Source organism: Lissotriton vulgaris, chromosome 4_1 (assembly GCF_964263255.1).
Source record: "Lissotriton vulgaris chromosome 4_1, aLisVul1.2, whole genome shotgun sequence".
NCBI classification, from domain to species: Eukaryota; Metazoa; Chordata; class Amphibia; order Caudata; family Salamandridae; genus Lissotriton; species Lissotriton vulgaris.
In genome coordinates this window covers 661,220,710-661,244,016 of record NC_141691.1, presented here as the reverse complement: position 1 = coordinate 661,244,016, position 23,307 = coordinate 661,220,710, and the positions used below count along the sequence as shown (strand labels likewise).

General features: G+C 42.8%; 1 protein-coding gene across 2 annotated transcripts in view; it reads left to right on the top strand.

Annotated features, from left to right (window-relative positions):
• SLC6A20 (solute carrier family 6 member 20) overlaps window positions 1–23,307 on the top strand; it is a 475,678-nt gene that overhangs the window by 210,498 nt on the left and 241,873 nt on the right. For both annotated transcript variants that reach the window (XM_086964920.1, XM_086964921.1), the window contains exon 2: window positions 2,561–2,701. In XM_086964920.1, the coding sequence (XP_086821046.1) occupies window positions 2,561–2,701 (141 nt within the window). The remainder of the gene's footprint in view (window positions 1–2,560; window positions 2,702–23,307) is intronic.

The window sequence follows — 23,307 nt, the reverse complement described above, 5'->3', positions numbered from 1 at the left end:
CAGCACCCAATAGCTGAGGAAAGAAACAGCAGCGGGTAAGAGGTTGATAAAGAGGAATTTGTGCAGGAATTTATGCAGAGGAATGTATGCGAGTCAGCCACCAAGGGGCATGTCCTAAGGCAATGGACTTTGAGGAGATCAGAATGCAACACAAGAAGATGACTGTATGCAGAGGGCCATGGGGGACCTGCAACACCACCAGTAGAAAGACTTTCTAAGAGACAGAGGTGTGGACTGCTGGACATGTAAGTACTAATGCAACTATGGAAAGTGAGGGACCAGCTCAGTGCCACAGGAAACGGCTTCCTCTTGCAGTGATTGCTGTGGAAATGAGTCACTAAATGGACAAGACCAAATCCCAACTCCAGGAAAAGATATGGATCTCAGGGATAGAAAAAGCAGTAGAAGCCCTGGTGATAAATTGCAGAGCTTGTCAGATAATGGGTAGACCTTTCAAACCCCTTGTGCAAGGATGAGCCTGGACTTTGGCAGTTTACCCGACAGACGGGCACTTCAAGTTTGCTGTGGTGGTGCTACTGACATTGGCAGCCTTCCACAAGAGATGCCCTCTATTAGAAGAGAAGTATGCCATCTTTAGGCTACTGCTTGAATTTAGAGTGGATAATGGACCCCGCTCCATTGGGCCAAATTCCCGGAGTACATGAAACAACTGTGGACCATCCATAGAAAGATAATGCCACAGTGCGCACAAGCCAACAGCGATGTGGAGTGGTTTATGAGGACATTGAACAAAGCGCTCCATATAAATATAGACCAGGGAGAAGAGCTAAAATGGTGTCTACATCGATTTTCCAGCATACTTTAATATGTCCCACAGCACCATTCTTTGCTCATGTTCAAATAGCTGATTCAAGACAACTTACCGGTGAGACCCACTTGACGCCTTTGGGTGCCACAAGCATCCAAAAAAGAAGGAAGGAAACCAGTGACTGGGCAAACGGCACACAGAGGGTGCAGAGTCCACAGATACAAGTAGGGGATCGAGTGCTCATAAGGGACCGACAACCCAAGGGAACATTTAGGACCCCATTTGAAAATGGCCTAAGTAAAATGGAGAAAGTTAAAGGCATGGTATTATCTGCATCTCATAGAGTAGATTAGGTGACATGGAATGCATCCTCATTCAAGATGATCCTGGAGCTGAGAGAGTGTAAGCCAGTTGTTGAAGGAACCCTGAAAATTCCAGACTTGACTGTCAATAGATCTGTGGTGCCTGACACCCATGTGCTGGAAAAGACAGCCAAAACAGCCTGGTGGAGGCCCAGAGACAAAATATTGAGAATCAGCATGTGTCTGCGGTCCCTACCAGTGAGAGAACAGGAAGAGGGGCTAATCTAATACCACCCGCAGTCACAGGTATGACTGCGAACGAACCCTGCTCCTAGCCAAGCTCTCCGAAACTATGCATGGGTCCTTTATTTGGGAGCCTGAGGCCTCATCTATGAGGTTTTGCCGTAGGGAAGCGCAGCAGGCCTTCCTGCTGCACTTCCGTACGGCAAAAGAAAAGGGCAGGAATGCGCCGTATCTATAAGATACAGCGCATTCCTGTCCTTTTCCCCTGCGCCGGCGCACAATGGACTACCTGCGCCAATGCAGGCACCATTGCACAAGGGTGCCTGTGTTGCGGGGATGATTATTTTTGTACAGGAAGGGAAACCTTTCTGTACAAAAATAATCACAAGAGGCTTTTTCTCTTTCTATGTGTGCTGCAGAATGCAGCACACATTAGAAAAAGGAAAAATAAAGATATTTCTCCCTGTTGCACCTCCCTTATGCCTCCACTGGGGAGGCGTAAGCTTTTGGCACTGAATCAGATTTATGATTTCTGGTAAATCTGGGGCAGTGTCAAAAGGCCATGGATGTTGCTAGGAACGCCCCCAGCAACACCTATTGCACGCCCCTTTAACGCAGAACACTGCATTAAAGGGACTGATATTTATCAGGCAGCATTAAGCCAAAAAAAGTGGATTAGTGCTGCCTGATAAATATCACGCAGGCTTCTGCGCCACGGAACGTCACTAAAAGTGACGTTCTGATGGCGCAAGGGGCCACATAAATGAAGCCCCTGGAGTCTAACTAAAGCGGGGGGTGTAGGGATCCCTGGGGGCTCCTCCATAGTGGGATGTAGACAAAACATGCACCCCAATGGCTGGACGCAGCTGAGGGGATACATTAATGGGAATAGAACACTTGGGATCACTCCCAGAAAGTATACCTAGAGTGTAGGTCCACTCTTGCAGCACTTCGATCCGTGGGGCCTGAGCCAATTACACTTGTGAGTAAACAGACTGGTAATTCATCCTTGGGGAATATAAAGCACGACTCTGCATTTATAAATCATGCCATTTGCATGTCTATAAATAGCTGTGTGAATCCAGCACATAGGTTGTTGACAGTAGCCCTCTTCCAGGTTAAGAACCATTCAGAGCCATTGCTAATTATTTCTCCTCATACATGACCATTTTTACTATGCATTGCCGAAATCTAAAAAAGTTAAATGTTAATTTTGTGACTGAGGTTTATTCTCTCTTTCTTCCAGGTGGCTTTCTTATCCCCTACCTCATCATGTTAATTGTAGAGGGGATGCCCCTCATGTACCTCGAGTTAGCAGTGGGACAGCACATGCGGCAGGGGAGCATTGGTGCCTGGAAGTCAATAAGCCCGTACCTCAGCGGCGTCGGTATGTTTCCATCACTCTTACATGGGCATATTGTTATGTTTTGAAATGCCTTCCTTGTTCTTCATAGATGTGCTCCTAGGTCTTGTCAAGGGCAGTGCAGAAAGTGATCTCAAAGGATCTATTCACAGTTTAAAATGAAGATTTTAGTGACATAAGACACTTAAAAAATGTCTTTTGAGGTGTACGACCATTTCATTTTGCGAGTCGCTAATTGCAATTTTATCTGACTTGGAATTAGAGACTTGCAAAATGAAATGTACTGATGTGGCTCAGACACATTTAGTGATTCTGAATGGGGTCGCAAATTACCTGCCTCATCAATATTTATGAGCAAGGTTGCAATTTGCGACCTTTTGAGGATGGCCTCCACACACAGGGTTGGTGACCTGTTGGTGTCAGTAGACCACCATGTCTGTGATTGCTTTTAAAATAATGCAAGTTTTTATAAATGCAGCCCGTTTTTCTCTAAGGAAAACGGGATGCATTTCAAAAAGAACACGCATTTACAAAGCAATAGGTCTCGCAATGACATTGTTTTGAGCTATTGGCATTGTAAATGTTATTGGTTTTTTTTTTCCCTTTGTGAATCATTAATCAAATGGTGTAATGCAAAATGGCAATAGCTCACTTTGTTATAATTGCGAAATCTATTGCATTGCATTTGTACTAGTGTGAGTTTTGTATTGTAAAACAGTAACAGGGCAAGATCACACAATGCACAGTATGAATGTCAGGATTTCTTTTTACAGTTCTGTACTGATTGTATCGAGTTGCTCCTGGTCTTAATTTTTAGGGCTCGCCTATGCAACGTGCATGCGTTGCATAGGAGAGACCTGTAGCCATCGCCACAGCTTTGGGGGCAAAAGCGTGCACGTGTTGAATTGCAAGCAATGCAAAACGTGCACATCTTGGCGATTTCCTTTCGGGAGCGCGTGGCGCCATATGGTGGTGCCATATGGTCACGCTGCCGCAAGGGAATCTCCCAGGCCCCCTCCCCCTGCTGCCGTGCAAGGAACGCGCTTTATTTTTATTGCAGATCACCCTTTCACTGCCGCGTGGCTTTACTGCCAGGGGGCCAATGCTTTTTTTTAATGTGAGAATGACAAAGCGTGCATTGGACCTGGGATCAAGGTGAGTGGACGTATTACTGGTTAATTCTGTGCTCTCTTTGTCTTGAAATAACTTGGATAAAATATCAGCCTAGGTTTGAGCTTGGTTACCGTGCATTTCCTCTTCTGCCGCAATTGTTAAATATGTATTCTGTTAAACGATGAACTCCTTCGACACTCATGACGAGCTCAGCTCGTCATGAGGCACAGCGGAGCTGCACTCATGACGAGCTGAGCTCGTCATGAACAATGGAAAATCTGGGATCCCAGCACCGGGGGGGAAAACCCTTAGCAGCCATGGAGTTAAAGAAGAATGGTGAACCCAATGTACCCTTGTAGGCTTGGGCAATAAAATCAGTCAAAGTAAAAATATCTATAAGGGATTTCACTTGTTCTCAAAATATTATAAATTCAAGATTATTTATGAGTCAGTTAAATACAATCAGACTCCTAGGTGTCCCACTAGACAAACAAAATAAATATGATTAGCAAGGCACAAAGATTTTTTCGCCACGCGTGGCTATACTCCAGTGAATTAAACTGAAGTTTATCTCACCCTTGATGAATATAGGAAGACCCGCTGCTGGGTTCACTATTAGACATTTTGGTTGCTCAATACGACGAGTGATTTCAACGCTGTTTTGCAATTACCAAATCGACTCAAGGTCAACTTTTGTCTCCTTGTGTTCATTACAGAAGGTTATATATCCTGCATAAAGTTATTTGTCCTGAGGATGGTCTGATGGACTTAAGCCACATAGACTGAAACGTTGACAGTCCCGCCAACTCCAAGAAAATTTTCTTTCTTAAGCAATATTTATTGATTTTTGATAATATTTGCTGTGTTATATTTAGGAGCTGACGTAGGTTATGAATTGCATGTCTAAATTCATTTGTACATCTCTGTCATAACTTTATCTGCTGATATTTACTTTGTTCAACTGTACCCTTCTCAAGTTTAAAACATGTCACAATCAGATAAATTCATTTTCTATGACTAGGAACTTCCGTGTGCTTGGTCTTCTTTTTCTTTGTGCCTTGCTAATCATATTTATTTTGGTTGTCTAGTGGGACACCTAGGAGTCTGATTGTATTTAACTGACTCATAAATAATCTTGAATTTATAATATTTTGAGAACAGGTGAAATCCCTTGTAGATATTTTTACTTTGACTTCTGTTAAACGAGACGCCATTGCCTTGCCGCACTTTCCTTCACAATCAGGCAGTAGCTGTTATCTCAATCAGAGTAGTTGGTATTTAAAATAGATTTCAAGCCAGCAAGTAATTTTAATGTCAGTTGGTGGCCTTGAAAGAAGTTATGTTACAGTCACAACCTCGTCTGCATTCTTTTTGCAGCAACTCATTTTCACATTTTTTCAGTTCCTTGATTTTGGTGCCAATCGCAATACGATTCCTTCTCCTGTCAGAGGTTTTTTGGGTCCCTGAGCAATGTCTTTTTTTACCATTTCCCAAATATCCAGTTCGGTCAATATTTTTATCGGACACCCTCGACATTTGTAATCAATCTCACCAAAGCTATTTTGCCCAGAGGAACCCACCTCTCTCGCATTCGAATTATTAACACATCATTATGATGGTTTACAGACACCGACGTCGATTTACCCCAATGCTAGCGGTAGAATAAGGGGAGCATTACACAGCCTTTCACCCCGAGTCTTCCCGGAAAGCGATGTCACATGACATGAACGCTGATGTAATCACAATATATTACTTCTTTCAAGTTTCATAACTACATGACTACTATAACAACACAACACAGACAAATGTCTATTTGAAGTACCACTTCCATTAGGGTGCTAACATGGTATACTATGTGAACATTACTCATTTCTCTTTGTACTACATTAAAAATTATGTATTTGAAGAGAATATAGTGCTAAAGAACCAAATACCACTGCAATTATTTATACCACAAACTGTCATGATTCATTAGTTTCCACAGTAAACAAATGTATTGCTAATTCATTAGGAGAGAAAAAAAGAGACTTAAATAAATAGTTATGTCCATGTGTGTAAATTAATATAAACAAAATATAGAATAGGACCTAAGTTAATGACCTCAATTATTAGTTATTGTTAACACATTTTGATGCATGACAATTTGCAAGAGGTTTTATTCAACCCCATATTTTTTTCATTTGTTTACAGTAATGATAGTAAGGGAACAACGTTTTAAAACATGTATTCGTTTTTAGTTCATATTTCACCTAATCAAGAGTGTGCATTGCACTGCTGAATCTATTTAGGTAGATATTATTTACCTTCTGTTCTTGAAGTGGCGTCTGATATTCTTTGAAGGTGGTGTGGAATAATACTGCCCTCAATTGTTTGTAACAGGTGAGCGAAGAGAGTGAGCCCCGCCCCTTCTACAGAGAGTATTTGTCATAGGTGCCCATATGTCAAGAAGTGAGTCCAGTATATCAGTGCCTGCATTTTTCAAAGGGTGGCTCCATGAGGCAATAATTACTTTTAACTATTTTACGACCAACTGCAGACTCACAAGTTTTACACCACAACCCCCATACTCATTTGCATTACCTCACCCACTCTTACTCTCACCCTCATTCATTCATTCTCACTCTTTTGCATTCACTCTTACTCTCACCCACTCATTCTCACTCTGCCTCACTCACACATCCTTACTCAGTCTCACTTATTCTCACTCACTCTGATTCACTATTCTACTCACCCTCACTCCCATTCACTCTTACTCTTGTTTCTCATACTTTCTCACTCACATACTCTCACCCTTATTCTTATTGTCTCATTCTCACTCACTCCGACTCACTTACACTGTCACTCATTCTGACCTGATACTCCTCTGCTTTTGGCACTGATTTTGTCACTTCTGAGGCCATGTGTCACAAAGGCAGTGCCAGAGGTCCCAAGGAGGAAGCCAAGGAGGCACAGCTGCAAATTCTGGTGACCCCTAAATGATGTTCATGTGCATTCCTCATTCCTCAGCTCTTGAGTCTACCTTGTTTGCTCTTCATTGCCCCTTTCTCTTGCATGTATCCGTCTCGTTCACGTATTTCAGCAGTCTCTGTTTATTGCCTCTCACTCTCAGAATTCTGTTTCCCCATAATACCACTAAGTACCTCTCAGAATTCTGTTTCCCCATAATACCACTAAGTAACACATAATTACATGTCACATAATTACACTCTAGTCAATAAAACATAAATACACTCCACATAATACCACTCACTGACATAATTGAACACAACATAATTACACTATACTAAATGCGACATAAATACAATCCATAAAATACCATGCAATACCACATAATTACACGTCACATAATTAAACTCTTTTTAATGCAACATAAATACACTACACATAACACTCAGTACCACATAATTACACACCATATAATTACACTACACTCAATGTAAAATAATTACACTCCACATACCACTCAGGGCCACATAATTACACGCCACATAATTACACTCTACTCAATGCAACATAAATACACTCAATATAATGACACTTAGTGCCACATAAGTACACGTCACATGATTACATTCTATTCAATGCAACAAATACACTCCGCATAATACAACTGTACCACATAAGTACGAAAAAAATAAAAAAACATTTTATATTAAATCTGTTTTTAATCAGGTTGTTCAGTTGTATATAACGTCGTCTTGGTTTTTATAAAAGTAACAAAAATACTTAACACTTTTCAGTATAACTTTTCAACATAATGTACATCAGACACAATGCTATACAACATAGCCAAAACTTCAGGATAAACACATAAGGTCCCAAAAGCGAGACCTATTGGCTATGCCAATGCTTGTTTAGAGAAGAAAACCCCTTCGACGCCAGTTGTTTATTGAGTGCATCACAGTAACTTAACCCAACACCCAGAGACATTTAAATACAAGTTCCATGGATCAGTTAATTTTTAGGGGCATCCAGGCTCAACGGAGCAATTGCTTTTTCACAAACAAGCGCTTCGTGTTAGTGTGTGCATCATTTGTTAATGCTCCTGAGCACGGGAACTGGTTTATTTGCATGTACTCACACACTTTTGTTCTGGTAAATCCGGGATTAATACGAGCACGCCTGGATCCATAGCCGCCAGACCCTTTAAACCGCACTCAATCTAGCCGGGGTGGGGGAGGGGTCGTCACACTAGCAGGCGTGCAAAGCTGTCATGTATATACAGGCATTGCTGGTGGTAGACACCCCTCTGGGTCTGTGGACGTGCCGGGGCTGCTCTCTGTGAAATGCGCTCAGTGCCTCGACTACTGCCCTCGGGCCCAGCAAGGACTGCATGTAAAGCACAGAGGACTGCTTCTGGATGCTATAAATCTAAATGCGCCAAGAAATACAGCTCTCTCAGTGACAAGTGAAATGTTTTGTCAGTCTTACTTCACCTCCCAAATAGCGTTTTCTTTTGTTTTAGATAAGTGTGGTGCGTTCTTTCAGACACCTGAAGCTTTGAAAAATGCATTAAAGTGGTAGAATGGAAACATAGTTCTGTGTGGTGTGGTATCTGATTGATGGCCTTGAGTGACGGTGTGATCTGGCATGGCACCGCATAGTTCAGTGTGGTGCGGCACTGAGTGGTGGTGTGATGTGGTGCGGCACTGCATAGTTCAGTGTGGTGGGGTATCCGACGGGCGGCACTGAGAGGTGATGTGATGTGGTAGGGCACCGCATAGTTCAGTGTGGTGCGGCACTGAGTGGTGGTGTGATGTGCCATGGCACCGCATAGTTCAGTGTGGTGTGGCACTGAGCGGTAGTGTGATGTGGTACGGCACCGCATAGTTCAGTGTGGTGCGGTATCTGACCGGTGGGTTGACTGGTGTGATGTGGTAGGGCACCGCCTGGTTCAGTGAGGTGTGGTATCTGACAGGCGGCACTGAGTGGTGTGATGTGGTAGGGCACAGCATAGTTCAGTGTTGTATGGTATCTGATGGACGGTACTGAGTGGCGGTGCGATGTGGTATGGAACGGTGTGGGTGTGGTCACCGGCCTGGCTCGCCTTGATTAGGTCAGACTTTCACCACTACACACTCCGCGCCCAACAGCAAACACCACTGCTGCGGTGAAACCCTTGCACACTAGTGCGGGGGAGGAGGGGCACTGCGGTGTCTAAATGCTATAACCTGGCACTGTTGGCCTGGCACCCACTACTGAGAGGGCATCACTCAAGCTGGCACCAGAAGTAAACACGAGGTGTTGAGTGCAATGAGTGCAAATGTGTTCTTAGCACTAAACATTTGTACATTGAAGAGAGGATCCTGAGCGTGCCACAGTGTGACAGGCAGGGGGGGCACCTCTGACATGCCTCAGTATGGCATGCATTAGCTGGGTAGTGTAGTGCGATGTTATGAGGCATTCTTCCATGGGCACAGTGCAGGGTTATGCGGCATGCTTCAATGGGCACAGTGCAGTGTTATATGGCATGGGCACAGTGCGGTGTTATGTGGCATGCGTCCCTGAAGCGCAGTGACTGCCTAGAGACAGCACCAGCGCACTGCACAGAGTTCAAAGGTGAAATGCAGCAGGAGCCTTGATAGTAACTAAGCTTTATTGACCGCATCCGCAAGCAATAACTGATGTTAGTTACCCGACCTCGCAACCATCCACAAAGGCAGCGTGCATACAGAGGGGGCAGTTTATTCATCATAGCTGCTGTTGCCTTGAGCGAAAGGGCAATTATGGTAGTGGTACCCCTGTCAATAAATAGAGGGTTCATAACTTGAGAAGAGGGCCTTTAATAACAACAGTGGGCAATAATACTATTTTATAACAACCTTGTCTGCACTCTATTTGGAATGCTGATTTTGATTAAGCCAATGTACGTGTTATGAGGCCAGTAAAAAGCCTGAAGACAGGGGCTGGGATACTACTTCCTGCAGAGGCGGGATCTTGGGGAGGGTTCCAATCGCCTTGTTTTCTTCAAGCTGACAGATTTAAATAGATTACAACTGCTTTTCACCGCATTACACGCCTTTCTATCTGGCGGAATGAAGCAAGAGATGAACTAATTAGAAACAGATGGACCCTATAAAGATAAGGAATTGCTTCACGACAGCCGTGAAGCAGGCAATCCAGTCCGGATGGGGAAAGGGCAGTAACCAAAAAGCCTCAGTTTCAATTGGCGGCCACCGTTTTACATAAACGGCGATGCCAGCCAATTAAAAAGAGGGGTGGGGCTTCAAGTCTCTTTCTCAAATCTCCTCATCCACAATATGTCTCGCCGAGCAAGCAACGCATGCTCGCTGCAACTCTAGGCGAGACCTAAAAATGAACAGGTTCCTTTTCATTTTTTAAGAGTAGGCAGTGGTCTGTGGAACCACTGTCTGCTCTTAAAAAATGTTGCTACCCACATTCACAAAGCGGAAGGGGTCCCTCCGGGACCCCTTCATGATTAGTAATGGGTTACCACCTCCTTCACAGAGTCGATAATGTATGAATGTTTTGCGATGGCATTCCGGTCACAAAACATTCATACTTGCCACTGCGACTTGTTATTAGGAAGGGACGTCCTTGGCACGCCCCTTCCTAATAGCGACTTGCAAACCATAGTTTGCGAGTTGGTAATAGGTCAGTGACTTGCAAAATTGGTTCAGTACATGCCGTAAAGGGCCCGATTCTCTATTTGCAACCACTAAAAATGGTGGTTCATCTGGCCCTTAAAGAAGAAGCATGAGAAAATGGCATAATTAATTCAAAACATTAAAGGGCCATATTTATTAAAGAGTTAAGTCACATGTGCATCCCACAATGGAGTGCAAGAGCAATGCAACCCATAATTACGATTTATCAATCCATACAAGGGTGCATTCTGTGGCCCTAAGTGGCTTCATAAATGTAGAGTAACGCAATATAGCGCAAATCGCTGGGTTGCATTACTCTACCCCATGGAGGTGTTGCATGGGTGCTGCATGGGTGTTCCCATGAAGGTGGCTTGCTGCGCTGCATCATATATTGATAAATATGCCCCTTAATTATTTAAAAAAAATACTAATTACAATTAGGCATTTAAAAATCCACAACATAACTTCGGCCACTTGCTACTTATCTTCTTTCACTACAATTAATTCTGAATGTGGAGCCTTATTCTAGGACTTTACTGGGTCGGCCTCCTACTGTAACTAATTTACAACCTCTCAATGCTTAATTTGAAAAAAATAAGTGCCAGGACTGTAGTCCAGAGGCCTCTGCAACTTGCACCACCCATTGTCACTGCCGTCTTTGCCAGTGACAGCACCTACACAACTACTGATAACCAGCACACTACAAGTGTGACAATTCAGCCTATTCCAAGCCCCTGAAGATATAAAAATAACTTGGGCAACAGTGATCCAGCGGTAATTTCACAGTCATTTCTCAATGCAAAACCTCATTTACCTCTATTTTACAGCTTTAAAGGTGTTGGACCCTTGACACTGTGCATTATCTTCAGGAGACTTAACATAAACATATAAAATCAAAGTACAAATAATATTTAAGCCAACAGAGAGAGTTGGTGGGTATTTTAAAAGGTTTTATTTTCTAGTCAAAAGTTAAGTTTCTCTGACCCTTTTTTCATTAGTCAAATATCAATCAGGTTACAGAATTTAGAAAACAGGACAAATAGAATTAATACAGAACATATTATAGGTTGCATACAAAGCATTCCATAAAGGAAGGGAATGAGGCATCAAATGTCAGTCAGAATTATTTAAAAAGCTCAGGAAAATATAATTCAAAAGTGAGTTTGCATGGCTAATCAATAATTAATAATTGGTAAAAACCTCCCATAAAGAGAAATAAATGCATAAGACAAATAAATCTTTCAAACCTAGTTAGTTAGGCAAAGCATAAACTTAGAGTTTTAGCATCTAAATCTAAACCTTCTGCCCTGGTGTGTTCAACCTGCCTCTTTGTGCTTCACAGAGAGAGAGAGACAGCCCGCCCTTCACAAGACACAGAGAATTGTGATCTGCCTTGCCAAAAATATGACGTGCAAGGCTAGCCTATGCCCCCCACCTCCCTCTATCTCTCCTCGGACGCAATCTCCTCCCAGACTGCACCCGCGACGTTCTCGTACCTGACCCATATGATGTCTGATCTCATCTGCTTCTGCTCCTCTCCTCCCTCTCAGACTAAGGCCCCCTTAAGGCTTAAAATCAAATACACCCCCTAAGAGGTCATTATTTATACTCTAATTCGTGGCTGACTATACTAATAATGTTGCAGTTTTCAGTAGAACTTGCCCTGTGATTGGTTAGCATAGATGACATGAGGGTCTCACCATCCTGTTCTCATTGGCAAATCCAACCCATACCAGTTTTAACAAAGGAAACGTTAATACTTAATACAATATTATGTTTCACCATCAATAATTATACAAATATGCAACATTAAGGCAGAAAAATGTATCAGTCCATTTCTTCCTTCCTTTCACATCGCACACAGGAAGGATACTTTCCACAAACACTTGTACATTGGCACGATAACAAGAATTTACAGTTCACTGTGGCTTTGACCCATTGTGTCTTCACTTGAGGCACATGGCAGTTCTGCGCATGCGTCTCTCATTTCAGCACAATTCTTAGCCATGCTGGATTCTTAGGCAGCCATTTAACGGTGTGCCCATAAACAAAAACAAACACGAAGAGCAGTAATTTATGAAATGTAACCCATTATGTTTTACCTCCCCCATACTAGTACCCTGTATTAGTTATTACCTAGCAAAAGCTATTAGTTTAAAGCAGCTTTTCTATCATTTGTGCACAACATGCAAAAATGTGCAATGTACAACATAGCATAATCATGCACCTGTGCAAATTTTCAAAGCGCACACAGTTAATACATACCCATAGCAACATGCTCTAATGCTTTAGATAGCTTTTCATGCAAAATGTGTTTGCCCACGTGTTGTGTTGGTGCATGGTTAATTAATACACATTATAGAAGAGTGTTATGAACTGAATATGCATTGTCTAAATATGCAACAAGGTCAAAGTCTTGTAAAGACAGGCACAGGGAGTGTAGATTACAAGGGAAATGAGCTGGGAACAGAGAGCACATTCCATGATTATTTTCAAAGCTAAAAAAGCCACTGAAATCATGAGTTTTCACTACACTGCAAAAACACATGCTAATTCAGCACAAGCATTTCAGACTGACTAGGCCTCATTTCATGTTTCATGTGCCATGTGTTTTTCACTTGCACCAAAATCTGTGTCATTTTAAAAGCAGTCTGTCTAAAGCACAAAAATAAAGCAATGCCTGACTCCAGATGAAATCTGAGCTACATCAATCCTCCCTTTTGATGCTATCAAATCATGGTACCTCAAATGATTTGTAAATCATCACACTTATTTAATTTCACAGGTGACATTTGTATTGCAAAAGCTGAGCATATAAAAATGTCACTTCTATTTCTAAGGCAAATACAAGTCTTGTCTGTAATCAGATCATATATAGCAAATCTCAAATGCTTAGTGCAGAGTTCTGTTAGTAGCTTCTTGGAACTGTTAATCTTCTCTAAAATAAGTAACTAAAATACTAAAAGTAGAATTCAACAGCACAGTTTCAGCCTTCCTTGCCCTTTGTCATCGGCTTGCCATCAGTATGGCTCATACAGTATGGCATTCTGTACTTTTTCCATGCAAATTTGACCACTTAAGTGCTGAGAAGTTCTGACAGAGCACCATCAATTTTTGCACTTTTTTTTAATCCAAGCCTTTCACTCTTATTTTCACATTGATTAGATTCAGATGTTTCAGCACAGCATATCTCAGATCAAAATCGCTGCACCATCCATTATGCAGATCTTGTGTAACAGCTGCAATCTGGTGAGAAACTGCACGATCTACATCAACCAGACCTACACAGCAATGGCTAGTGTTTTCGTCACTGTTTTTCACAAGAGCATTTGCATGTGCATTTTCAAGCCACTTCGGTGATGCTGAAACACAGTCTTTTGCAAAGTGTAACTCTGTGCTGCCTTTGTGTTGCTTTATTATGCTTGAAACTTCAGGCAGATGGCTACAATCCATTCTTAGTACAATCTGTTGTTCTGCACTCATCATCTTTGAGACCTCATTATGATCTGATTTCAGAGAAACTGGCAATCTATACCTGGGCATCAGTTTTTGCAATAACATGTTTGCCACTTTGCAGTTGTCATTTTTCTCAAAAACAGTTCTGATACAACCCTGTTGTTCTGATTCTAAAACATTTTCTTGAGCCTCTTTTAATTCACCTGTGAAGATTCCATTAAATGTATATGCTAACAGAACACAACTTTGTGCAACTGAATTAGCATTTCTCTCTTCCATGACAACGGTGACTCCCATTTGAGCAAATATACTGAATGTTATGGTAAGGGCAATCAATTTAGAATTTTGGGCTGAGGTAACTACTGAAAGCCATGAAGCTTTGACAACATAATGCATAAAGAGCACAGCATGTGCTGCTTTTAATGTGTCATTGTTACCTTTCAAACATAGGCCATCTACAAAATGTACATTGTTCGGCTGAATCAGACGTTCATCCTTAAAATCTGATCTTGGCATATTTTCATGACATCTAGACACTCATATTAAGTTTAATACAAACCAATTCATTTGCTGACATTTCTGTGAAGTTAGGGTCAAACATAATTGGAAAATACATCACAGACGTTTGAAAACATTAATGTTTTTGAATAGGCACTGAGAGAGCGCAGCCCTCCCTCTCACTGCAAATTGGTATATTTTCTTTCAAATAAACTTTCATTCCTAGTGCTGGGGCGCAACATTTATTCTCTTTCAACTCTAGGAATGCTTTGGTGCAATTGTTGTCCAATGGAAGCCGATCAGACACATCCTTGTGTGTCAGCCTCAGTAAAGGCTTAGCCACTAGGGAAAGGTTTAGTAACACTCTCTACTGCAGCCAGCCATTCCCAAACATTTCCTGACTTCTTTCTGAATTTGAGATGGATTTATCTGGTGAATTATTTCCACTCTCTCTGTGACACCTTTCTACCTCCCATTCAAATTTTGTGTCCCAGACATTAATTTTCTTTTTGACAGTACTCCTGACTATTCTCATGCAATGGCACTGTGACATGAACTTGGCAAAAATCAATAACAGTAAGCCATTCTTCAGCACATGGAATGTGAAAAAATATATTGGCTGGATTCGGTACCACAGGACAACATGGAAATGTTATACTGGTAATCTCCTGCACTACTCTGTTCTTTTATTTTAGTTTCTGTGAACCTGTGATCAGAAAGTTACATAAACTTCCAATCAATTCCATCAAAAATCTTTTACTCAGTTTATTTCTAATTATTGGTAAAATTGCTGCAACTGATGGTGTTCTTGAATACATGTCATCTGGTTCTAAATTTAATAAGACATGGTCTGTACATTTTATTTATCTGGCATCCTTCTCCGTGAACTCTCTTATTTCTGTGTTTACTATTTCTTTCAAATCAGAAGGTAATTTTTCAACAGTTTCTCCTGAAAACAATGCTACAGCTGTCTCTTGTTGGGCCATTTTAAAATGTACATCCTCATCAGGAATCTGAAAATTAATATTATCTGGTGTACAGTAATGTGTGCTGAACAATGTGCAAAACAATTGTTCTCCTGCCAGGCCTGGGGGTCACAAACAACAACTTGGCAATTTTCCTTAAATGGGTCTATTTTCATGTGCAGATTATTCTAAAACTTTGTAATTTCTTTGTTTAAAACTCCTACAACTAAGTCTGGACCTTCCACTGCTTTCACAATGGACTTTTTCAAACACAGCACACTGTTGGACTGGGTTCTCAATTTGTCTCTGGAAATAATTCACATTTGCTCTGGACAACTTATTTAAATTAATTTTAGCATTTTCCATATTTTGTGGGACCATCTGTGCTGAACTGACATTTGCATTTGCTTAACCAGCATAATTTGCACCTGCATTTCTCTATGTCTTTGTGCATCATGTTTAAATTTACATTTCTTCTTACAATGCCCAAATCTGTTGTGAAGATGGCAAAAGAATACTTTTTCCAGCAGTGCAACATCCATACCTGAATTTGCACAAACCAAAACACATTTACTTCCATCCTGTGTTCTTTTAATCTGTATCCCATCAACATACTTTGCTGGCAGTCTGCCCTTCAAGAAAATATTCACTGCTACGTTTTTGTCCATAACAACAGAAAATGATTGTGCATTCATGCAAACCCTTTTCATTGTCTCCTCACCTGGCCTTTGCACAACAACTTTAGATTCAAACCACAATACAGTTTGCATGGCAATGTAAAAAAACATTTCCAAATTAATACACAACTCTTTTAAAATTTCAACAAATCCATCAACTTGTGGGTCCCACAGCATAAATTTGTCTCTCAAATGGGAGAATGTGTTCAGAAATGCTGCAAGTTCACTTTTATTCCGTGGCATATGAACATGCACTTCACCCACCTTTTCTCTCAATGAGTAAGCTAAAGCTTCACCCTCATCCTGTTTTTTATTTACCCTAACAAGGTCTGGTGGTTTCTTTTTCTTCTCATGTTTTCTTGCCCATTTGTCTCCTAATTTCTCAAACCCATCGCATTTGAAAATATATATATTTTTTTCCAATGTGCAAATGCATTCCTAAAGAACACATTTTCTCATTTGCTTCATCATCCATATGTACCCTGATAATTTTCTGAAATGGACAACTTCCTGAAACATCAATTTCATAATTTTAAACCAAATCTGTCAGTCCATCAAGTGTAGTTATTGCACATGTAGCTGTTTCCTTACTCAGGGAAATTAATTATTTTTCCTGACACTGGTTTACATTTTCATGATTTGAACAGCAGGGAATGTTAATTTCTTCATGTTCAAATGCTGAATTTAAAACATTAAGCTGTGTCTCTATTTCAGGGTCTGGGTTAATTTGTTCCCCCATGCTCTCTATTTTTTTAATCACTGCTGCTTCCTCAAAGCAGGTTTGAAAAATCCCATTTTCAAATATATTCATTTTATCCTGGGTGCAGATGTTGTAAAGATCATTTCCCCACCTTTCAGTGCTTGGACTGTCTGGGGTGATTTTTGTTCAATGATCTGTGAGTTCTGAGTTTCTGAAATATACCCTGACATAATTACTCCTTCTGCAGCTTTGTGAACCTTTTGAGTAGGGACCATATGAACTGGGACTGTCATAATTTTTCTAGGCATTGCCTGTGCATCTGCAGTTTGCAATTGTTTTGGACTGAATCTGTCACATTTGAAGCAGTAATACCTGGAGATATCACTGTCAGTGCTGAATCAACAGATAGTGGTTCAATCTGAAATGTCTGCACAGTTCTCTCAATCTGTGTTTCTCTCTGTTTAACAGAAGCAGTGCAATATTTTCAGTATTTTTAATGGGAACCACATAAAGTGGCGGACACACAATTAACAACGCATCCATTATTTCATCCCCTGAGTCATTATTTATTTGACGCTTTTTGTCATCATTAATTCTCTTCTCCTGTGTCTGGTGCTTTACCTTTTTATCCTCACTTGCTTTGTCTCTTGCTGTCTTTTCCCACATGCTTAAAGTCTCAAATTGTGCAGCTTTAGATGGTGTCTTTATTTCACATAACACTTCCCTTAATTTGTGAATAATTTGCAATTCAACAGTACCATCTTTTGGAAACCTCAAAGGACCTACTTTTTCAGTAATCTTGCACCATTGGTAAACCCACATACATGAATTTTGTCCCAAATTGGTAGGCATAAAATGCACGGGCGTTCCTTAAGGAGCATCACCAATTAAAAAGGAAATGTTTCACTTTACCTCCCAACAGTTTCTTTAAACCTTCAAACATTTTCATTTCTGTAATAGTTCAATACAATTTCTTTTCTCCATTGCTGTCAGTTTCAATCTCAGTCACTTTTACTCCTACCACTGACCCTCCCAAACAAAATCTTACTGCAATATTTTGCAGAGTTTTTTAATCAAAATTCTATTATTAACAACATAAAAACATTTGCTACTCTGTTCCACTAAACAAAGGATAGATTTCTTTTCACTGCGAGTAACAATAAAATCAGTGAAACCATCAATTCAAAATGAACAAAATTTCACCAACAGTCAAAATCCTTACTATTTTCAACACTTCAAAAATACATCCTAGCACATTAACAACATTTCACAACCCTATTGATACTCAAACCACTCCAGCAATCACCTTCTTGCATCACCTTCCAGTACTGCTTTGCCAGTCTTGAGGTTCTGACCCTTGGAGTCAGAAATCAGGACTTGGACATTTATCTAACTTGGGCAATTATTTTCTAGCCCTATTTAGGCTTTAAACTAAAATATGCTCCTTTTGGTGATGGTGTTAACCTTACCTCTATTACCAGAAACTGATCCTGTGGGTTGGGTTTTTTTTTCTCACTTTGATCTATATTAGTCAATATCTAAAAAAAGTTTCACAGATCAACTTTCCTCTTAAGGTCAATGGACTATTAGTCAAATAGCTGACGGTGATATTAATAATCCTTAATCACAAAATAATTGATAATAACCATCATCTTGCTACCAAAAACTGATCCAGCGATAATTTCATGGTAATTTCTCGTAGCAAAACCTCATTTACCTCTATTTTACCGCTGAAAAGGTGTTGGACCCTTGACACCATGTTTTATCTTCAGGTGACTTTACATAAACATGAAAAATCAAAATACAAATAATATTCAAGCCAATAAAAAGAGTTGGTGAGTATTTTAAAGGGTTTTATTTTCTAGTCAAAAGTTAAGTTTCTCTGATCCTTTATTCATTAGTCAAATATCAAGCAGGTTACAGAATTTGGAAAACAGGAAAAATAGAATTAATACAGAACATATTATAGGTTGCATACAAAGCATTCCATAAAAGAAGGGAATGAGGCATCAAATGTCAGTCAGAATTCTTTAAAGAATTCAGGAAAATATCATTCAAAGGTGAGTTTGCAAGGCTAATCAATAATAATAAATGGCAAAGATCTCCCATAAAGAGAAATAAATGCATAAGAAAAATAAATGTTTTCAAACCTAGTTAGTTAATCAAAGCATAAACTTAGAGTTGTAGCATCTAAATCTAAACCTTCTGCCCTGGTCTGTTCAATCTACCTCTTTGCGCTTCACAGAGAGTGAGACAGCCCGCCCTTCACAAGACCACAGTGGAATGTGATCTGCCTTGCCAAAAATATGATGTGCAAGGCCAGCCTATGCCCCCACCTCCCTCTATCTCTCCTCTGACGCAATCTCCTCCCAGACTGAACCCGCAATATTCTCGTACCTAACCCATATGATGTCTGATCTCATCTGCTTCTTCTCCTCTCCTCCCTCTCACACTAAGGCCCCCCCTTAAGGCTTAAAGGCAAACACACCCCCTAAGAGGTCATTATTTATACTCTAATTCTTGGCTGACTATACTAATAATGTTGCAGTTTTCAGTAGAACTTATACTGTGATTGGTTAGCATAGATGACATGAGGGTCTCACCATCCTGTTCTCATTGGCAAATCCAACCCATACCAGTTTTAACAAAGGAAACGTTAATAATTAATACAATACTATGTTTCACCATCAATAATTATACAAATATGCAACATTAAGGCAGAAAAATTTATAAGTTCATTTCTTCCTTCCTATCACATCGCATGCAGGAAGGCTACTTTCCACAAACACTTGTACATTGGCACGATAACAAGAATTTACAGTTCACTGTGGCCTTGACCCATTGTGTCTTCACTTGAGGCACCTGGTAGTTCTGCGCATGAGTCTCTCATTTTAGCACCATCGCAGCCATGCTCTATTCTTAGGCAGCCATTTAATGGTGGGCCCATGAACAAAAACAAACATAAAGAGTATTAATTTATGAAATGTAAACCATTATGTTTTAACTCCCCCATACTAGTACCCTGTATTAGTTATTAACTAGCAAAAGCTATTAGTTTAAAGCAGCATTTCTACCATTTGTGCACAACGTGCACAAATGTGCGATGTACAACATAGCATAATCATGCACCAGTGCAAATTTTCAAAGTGCACACAGTTAATACATACCCATAGCAACATGCTCAAATGTTTTAGATAGATTTCATGCAAAATGCATTTTGACCCGCCTGGAGTGTTGGTGCATGGTTAATTTTTTTTTTATTTAAATTTGTTTTTATTGTTGCAGAAAAAAAAGGTACACCAGTACAGAGTAAACAATCCGCCGACGTGGCCTCAACATTCAGCCACGAACAGCCATGTGTGCAACATTTTCTCGTTTTATAGAACTGGTACACATAAGCATGACATCGGGTAATCAGTGCATTATACGCGTGTGAGGGCGCCTGCAGGCTGGGAAGCGATGGGACGGTACCGCCGTGGGGGCGGTGAGTAAGGAGAGGCGGGCGCTCGCTTGCCACAGCGGCGCAGGATCCGGGTCTGTACTGTGCATATAATAGTGTGACCAGTAAACAGAGGGGAAACGGAACCGTGGGAGGGAAGCATGTAGGCGCTAGCAGGGTCCAAACAGGAAGATATCGGCAGCAGGGTGTAGGGGGGGGGGTAAAAAGGGGGGGGTGATCGGCAGGGGGGGTCAGCTGTATCTCGGCCAGCGGGGTGGGGGTCAAGTGGCCGGACGTACGAGAGGCCGCTCCAGATGCGGGGGTTATCGGGGTTTGACCCTGGGGTGGCTCACATCAGATAAGGGCTACCGGTCTTCCTGGGTGGGGGGAGCGGAAGGGTCAGGCTGGTCTCCCGCCTGCGTGGACTGGCGGAAGTTGTGAAGGAGCATGGCCCATTCCATGGAGATGGGAATTTTACGCGCACCCTTGGCTTCTTCTTCTCTTAAGGCGTCTTCCTCCGCTGCCGCCCATTTGCTAACCGCCCCTTTCCACTGTGCTATGGGGGGGCCCTCTGGGGATCGCCAGTGCATGGTTATACATCTATTGGCTAACAAGAGCGCCAGGGGCACGAAGCGTCTATGGACAGGTTCCTGCTTTGAGATGTGGAGGATGCCTAGTGCACTGGACTCCCAGGTGGCTAGTGTAGTAAGGCTCGTGAGTTCCAGTAGTGTGTTGTGTACTGCCCGCCAGAAGGGTTGGAGGTGGGGACAGTCCCAAAACATATGACGAAAATTGGCAGCTGGGGAGCAGCATCTGGGGCATAGGAATGGTGTGGAGGGGTAGAACTTCTGTAATCGCGCTGGGGTGAGATATGCCCTGTGTAGTATGTAATACTGTATATTTTTGAAGCGGGCGTTCCTAGAGACGCGTTTAGGGGCCTCGAGCGCCTTGGTCCATTCTGAGTCGTGTAGAGCGCGGCCTATGTCCTCCTCCCAGGTGGCTCGCAGGGTTGTCAGGGGAGCGTATGAGAGTTCTCGGATGGATTTGTATAACCATGTGACCAGGTGGCGACCCACCCCCATATGTAGGATAGTATGTATTACTGGATGCGTGTCTGGCTCGCCAGTTTGGAGATTGAAGTGGGGCCGGTATCCATCGAGCAGTTGTCTGTACCTTAGGAACTGACCCGGGGGGAGCCCATATTCCGCAATCAGGCGGTCAAGCGGCTTCAGCTGTCCCTCCTCGAAGAGTGATTCCAGGTCTGTGATGCCACAGTTGGACCAATCGGCGAGTAGTGGAGCCGTGAAGTAGGAATCCTGCCTGGGGCTGCCTATTAATGGTAGCAGCGGGGAGTATGGGGGCCTATCAGGGGACAGCCGGTGAACCCGCATCATGCATCGGCGCGCCATCGCCACATGGAGGGGATATGTGCGCCGTGGCCTGGTGCCCGGGAGGAGTAGACGAGTAAGCTCCGGAGTTGTGATTCTGCTAGTAGGGGTAACCGTCTCCTGAGGGTAGCGGTCCGCCGTCCAGTAGGACAGCCACTGGAGCTGTGCCGCGAGAAAATATGCCTCAAAGGATGGTGCTCCGAGTCCCCCCTGCGTCGTGGGGAGTTGAAGAGTTTTCAGAGCGACCCTGTGGCGGCCTGCTCCCCAAATAAGAGTTCCTAAGAGGGAATCAACATCGCGAAAGAAGGATCTGGGCGGTATCACCGGCAGGTTTGTAAAGTGATAAAGGAGCCGGGGAAGCATCACCATTTTAGCGAGGGCTATCCGTCCTATCGGGGCTAGCGGTAGTTTATTCCAGAAGGCGACCGTCGGGCGTAGGCAAGCTAGTACCTTGCGGTGATTGCCTTCGAAGATGTCTGCTGGAGAATGGTACAAGCGCACGCCGAGGTATCGGGGAGCTTCCGCTGACCATGAGAGTTTATGTAGACCGAGTTCGATGTCTCGGGGGGGTAGGTCTGGGTGTAGAGGGTAGACTGTGGACTTGTCCCAATTTACTTGTAGGCCGGAGGCCACTGCAAATTCCGCTAATGCGTTCCTATGGGGGTCAGGTCCGATTCTACGTCGCGGACATATATAAGAAGATCATCCGCGTACATGGACACACAATGGGTTCCGTCTGCGAGTGGTACGCCCCAGTCCACACCTTCCTGACGCAGTCGAACCGCCAGCGGCTCGACTGCCAGTGCGAATAGGAGGGGCGACAAGGGGCATCCTTGTCTTGTGCCCCGTCGAACTTCAAACGCCGGTGAGATGCGTTTCCCGATACGAACTCGAGTGGTGAGGTCGGTGTATAGGAGGCGGGTATATGCCATGAGGGTCGGGCCGATATTGAGGCGGTGCAGAACTGAGAACAGGTAGGGCCAGGTGAGAGTGTCGAACGCCTTCTCTAGGTCCATAATGAGGCAGGCGGCGCGGGGAAATCTGTCACGTACCTGATCTTGGATATGGAAGACCCGGCGGAGGTTCTGGGAGGTATTTCTCCCTGGGACGAAGCCGCATTGGTCGGGGTGGACCAGTGGGCGTATGATTTGTGCATATCGATCGGCCAGGATCTTCCCTAGGATCTTACAATCCGCTGACAGGAGTGTGATGGGCCGGTACGACCCCATGTGGAGCGGATCCCTGTGAGGCTTAAGAAAGGTGACAATCACGGACTCCCGTAGCGACTGGGGCAACCTCCCTAAATGAAGTGACGCCCCGAGCATCCGTGACAGGCGGGGGACCACCAGGGAAGAGAATGTTGTGTAGTATTCTAGTGGGAAGCCGTCCAGTCCCGGTGCTTTATTCCGGGACATGGCGCGCATCGCTCGGGTGATGTCAGAGGGAATAATTTTGGCGTCCAGTGTGCGCTTGTCATCATCCGATATCGTGAGCAGTGTCAGAGGGTTCAAAAAGTGGGTCGCGGGAAACGGGGAGCAGTAAGCCGGGGCCTCGTACACTCGTGTATAATGGCGTTGGAATGCCAGGAGAATCTCGGCTTGTGATTGCACTAACACACCCTCCGGATTGATGATGTCTGTGATCGGCTTGATTTCAGTTTCCTGCCTCGCCATCCAGGCCAGGAGCGCCCCGGTTTTGTCCCTGTCTTTGTGCACCCTAGAGGCATATGCCCTAAAATTGTACTTCCGCAGGTCAGTGCAGGCAGTCTGATATTCCGATTTAGCCT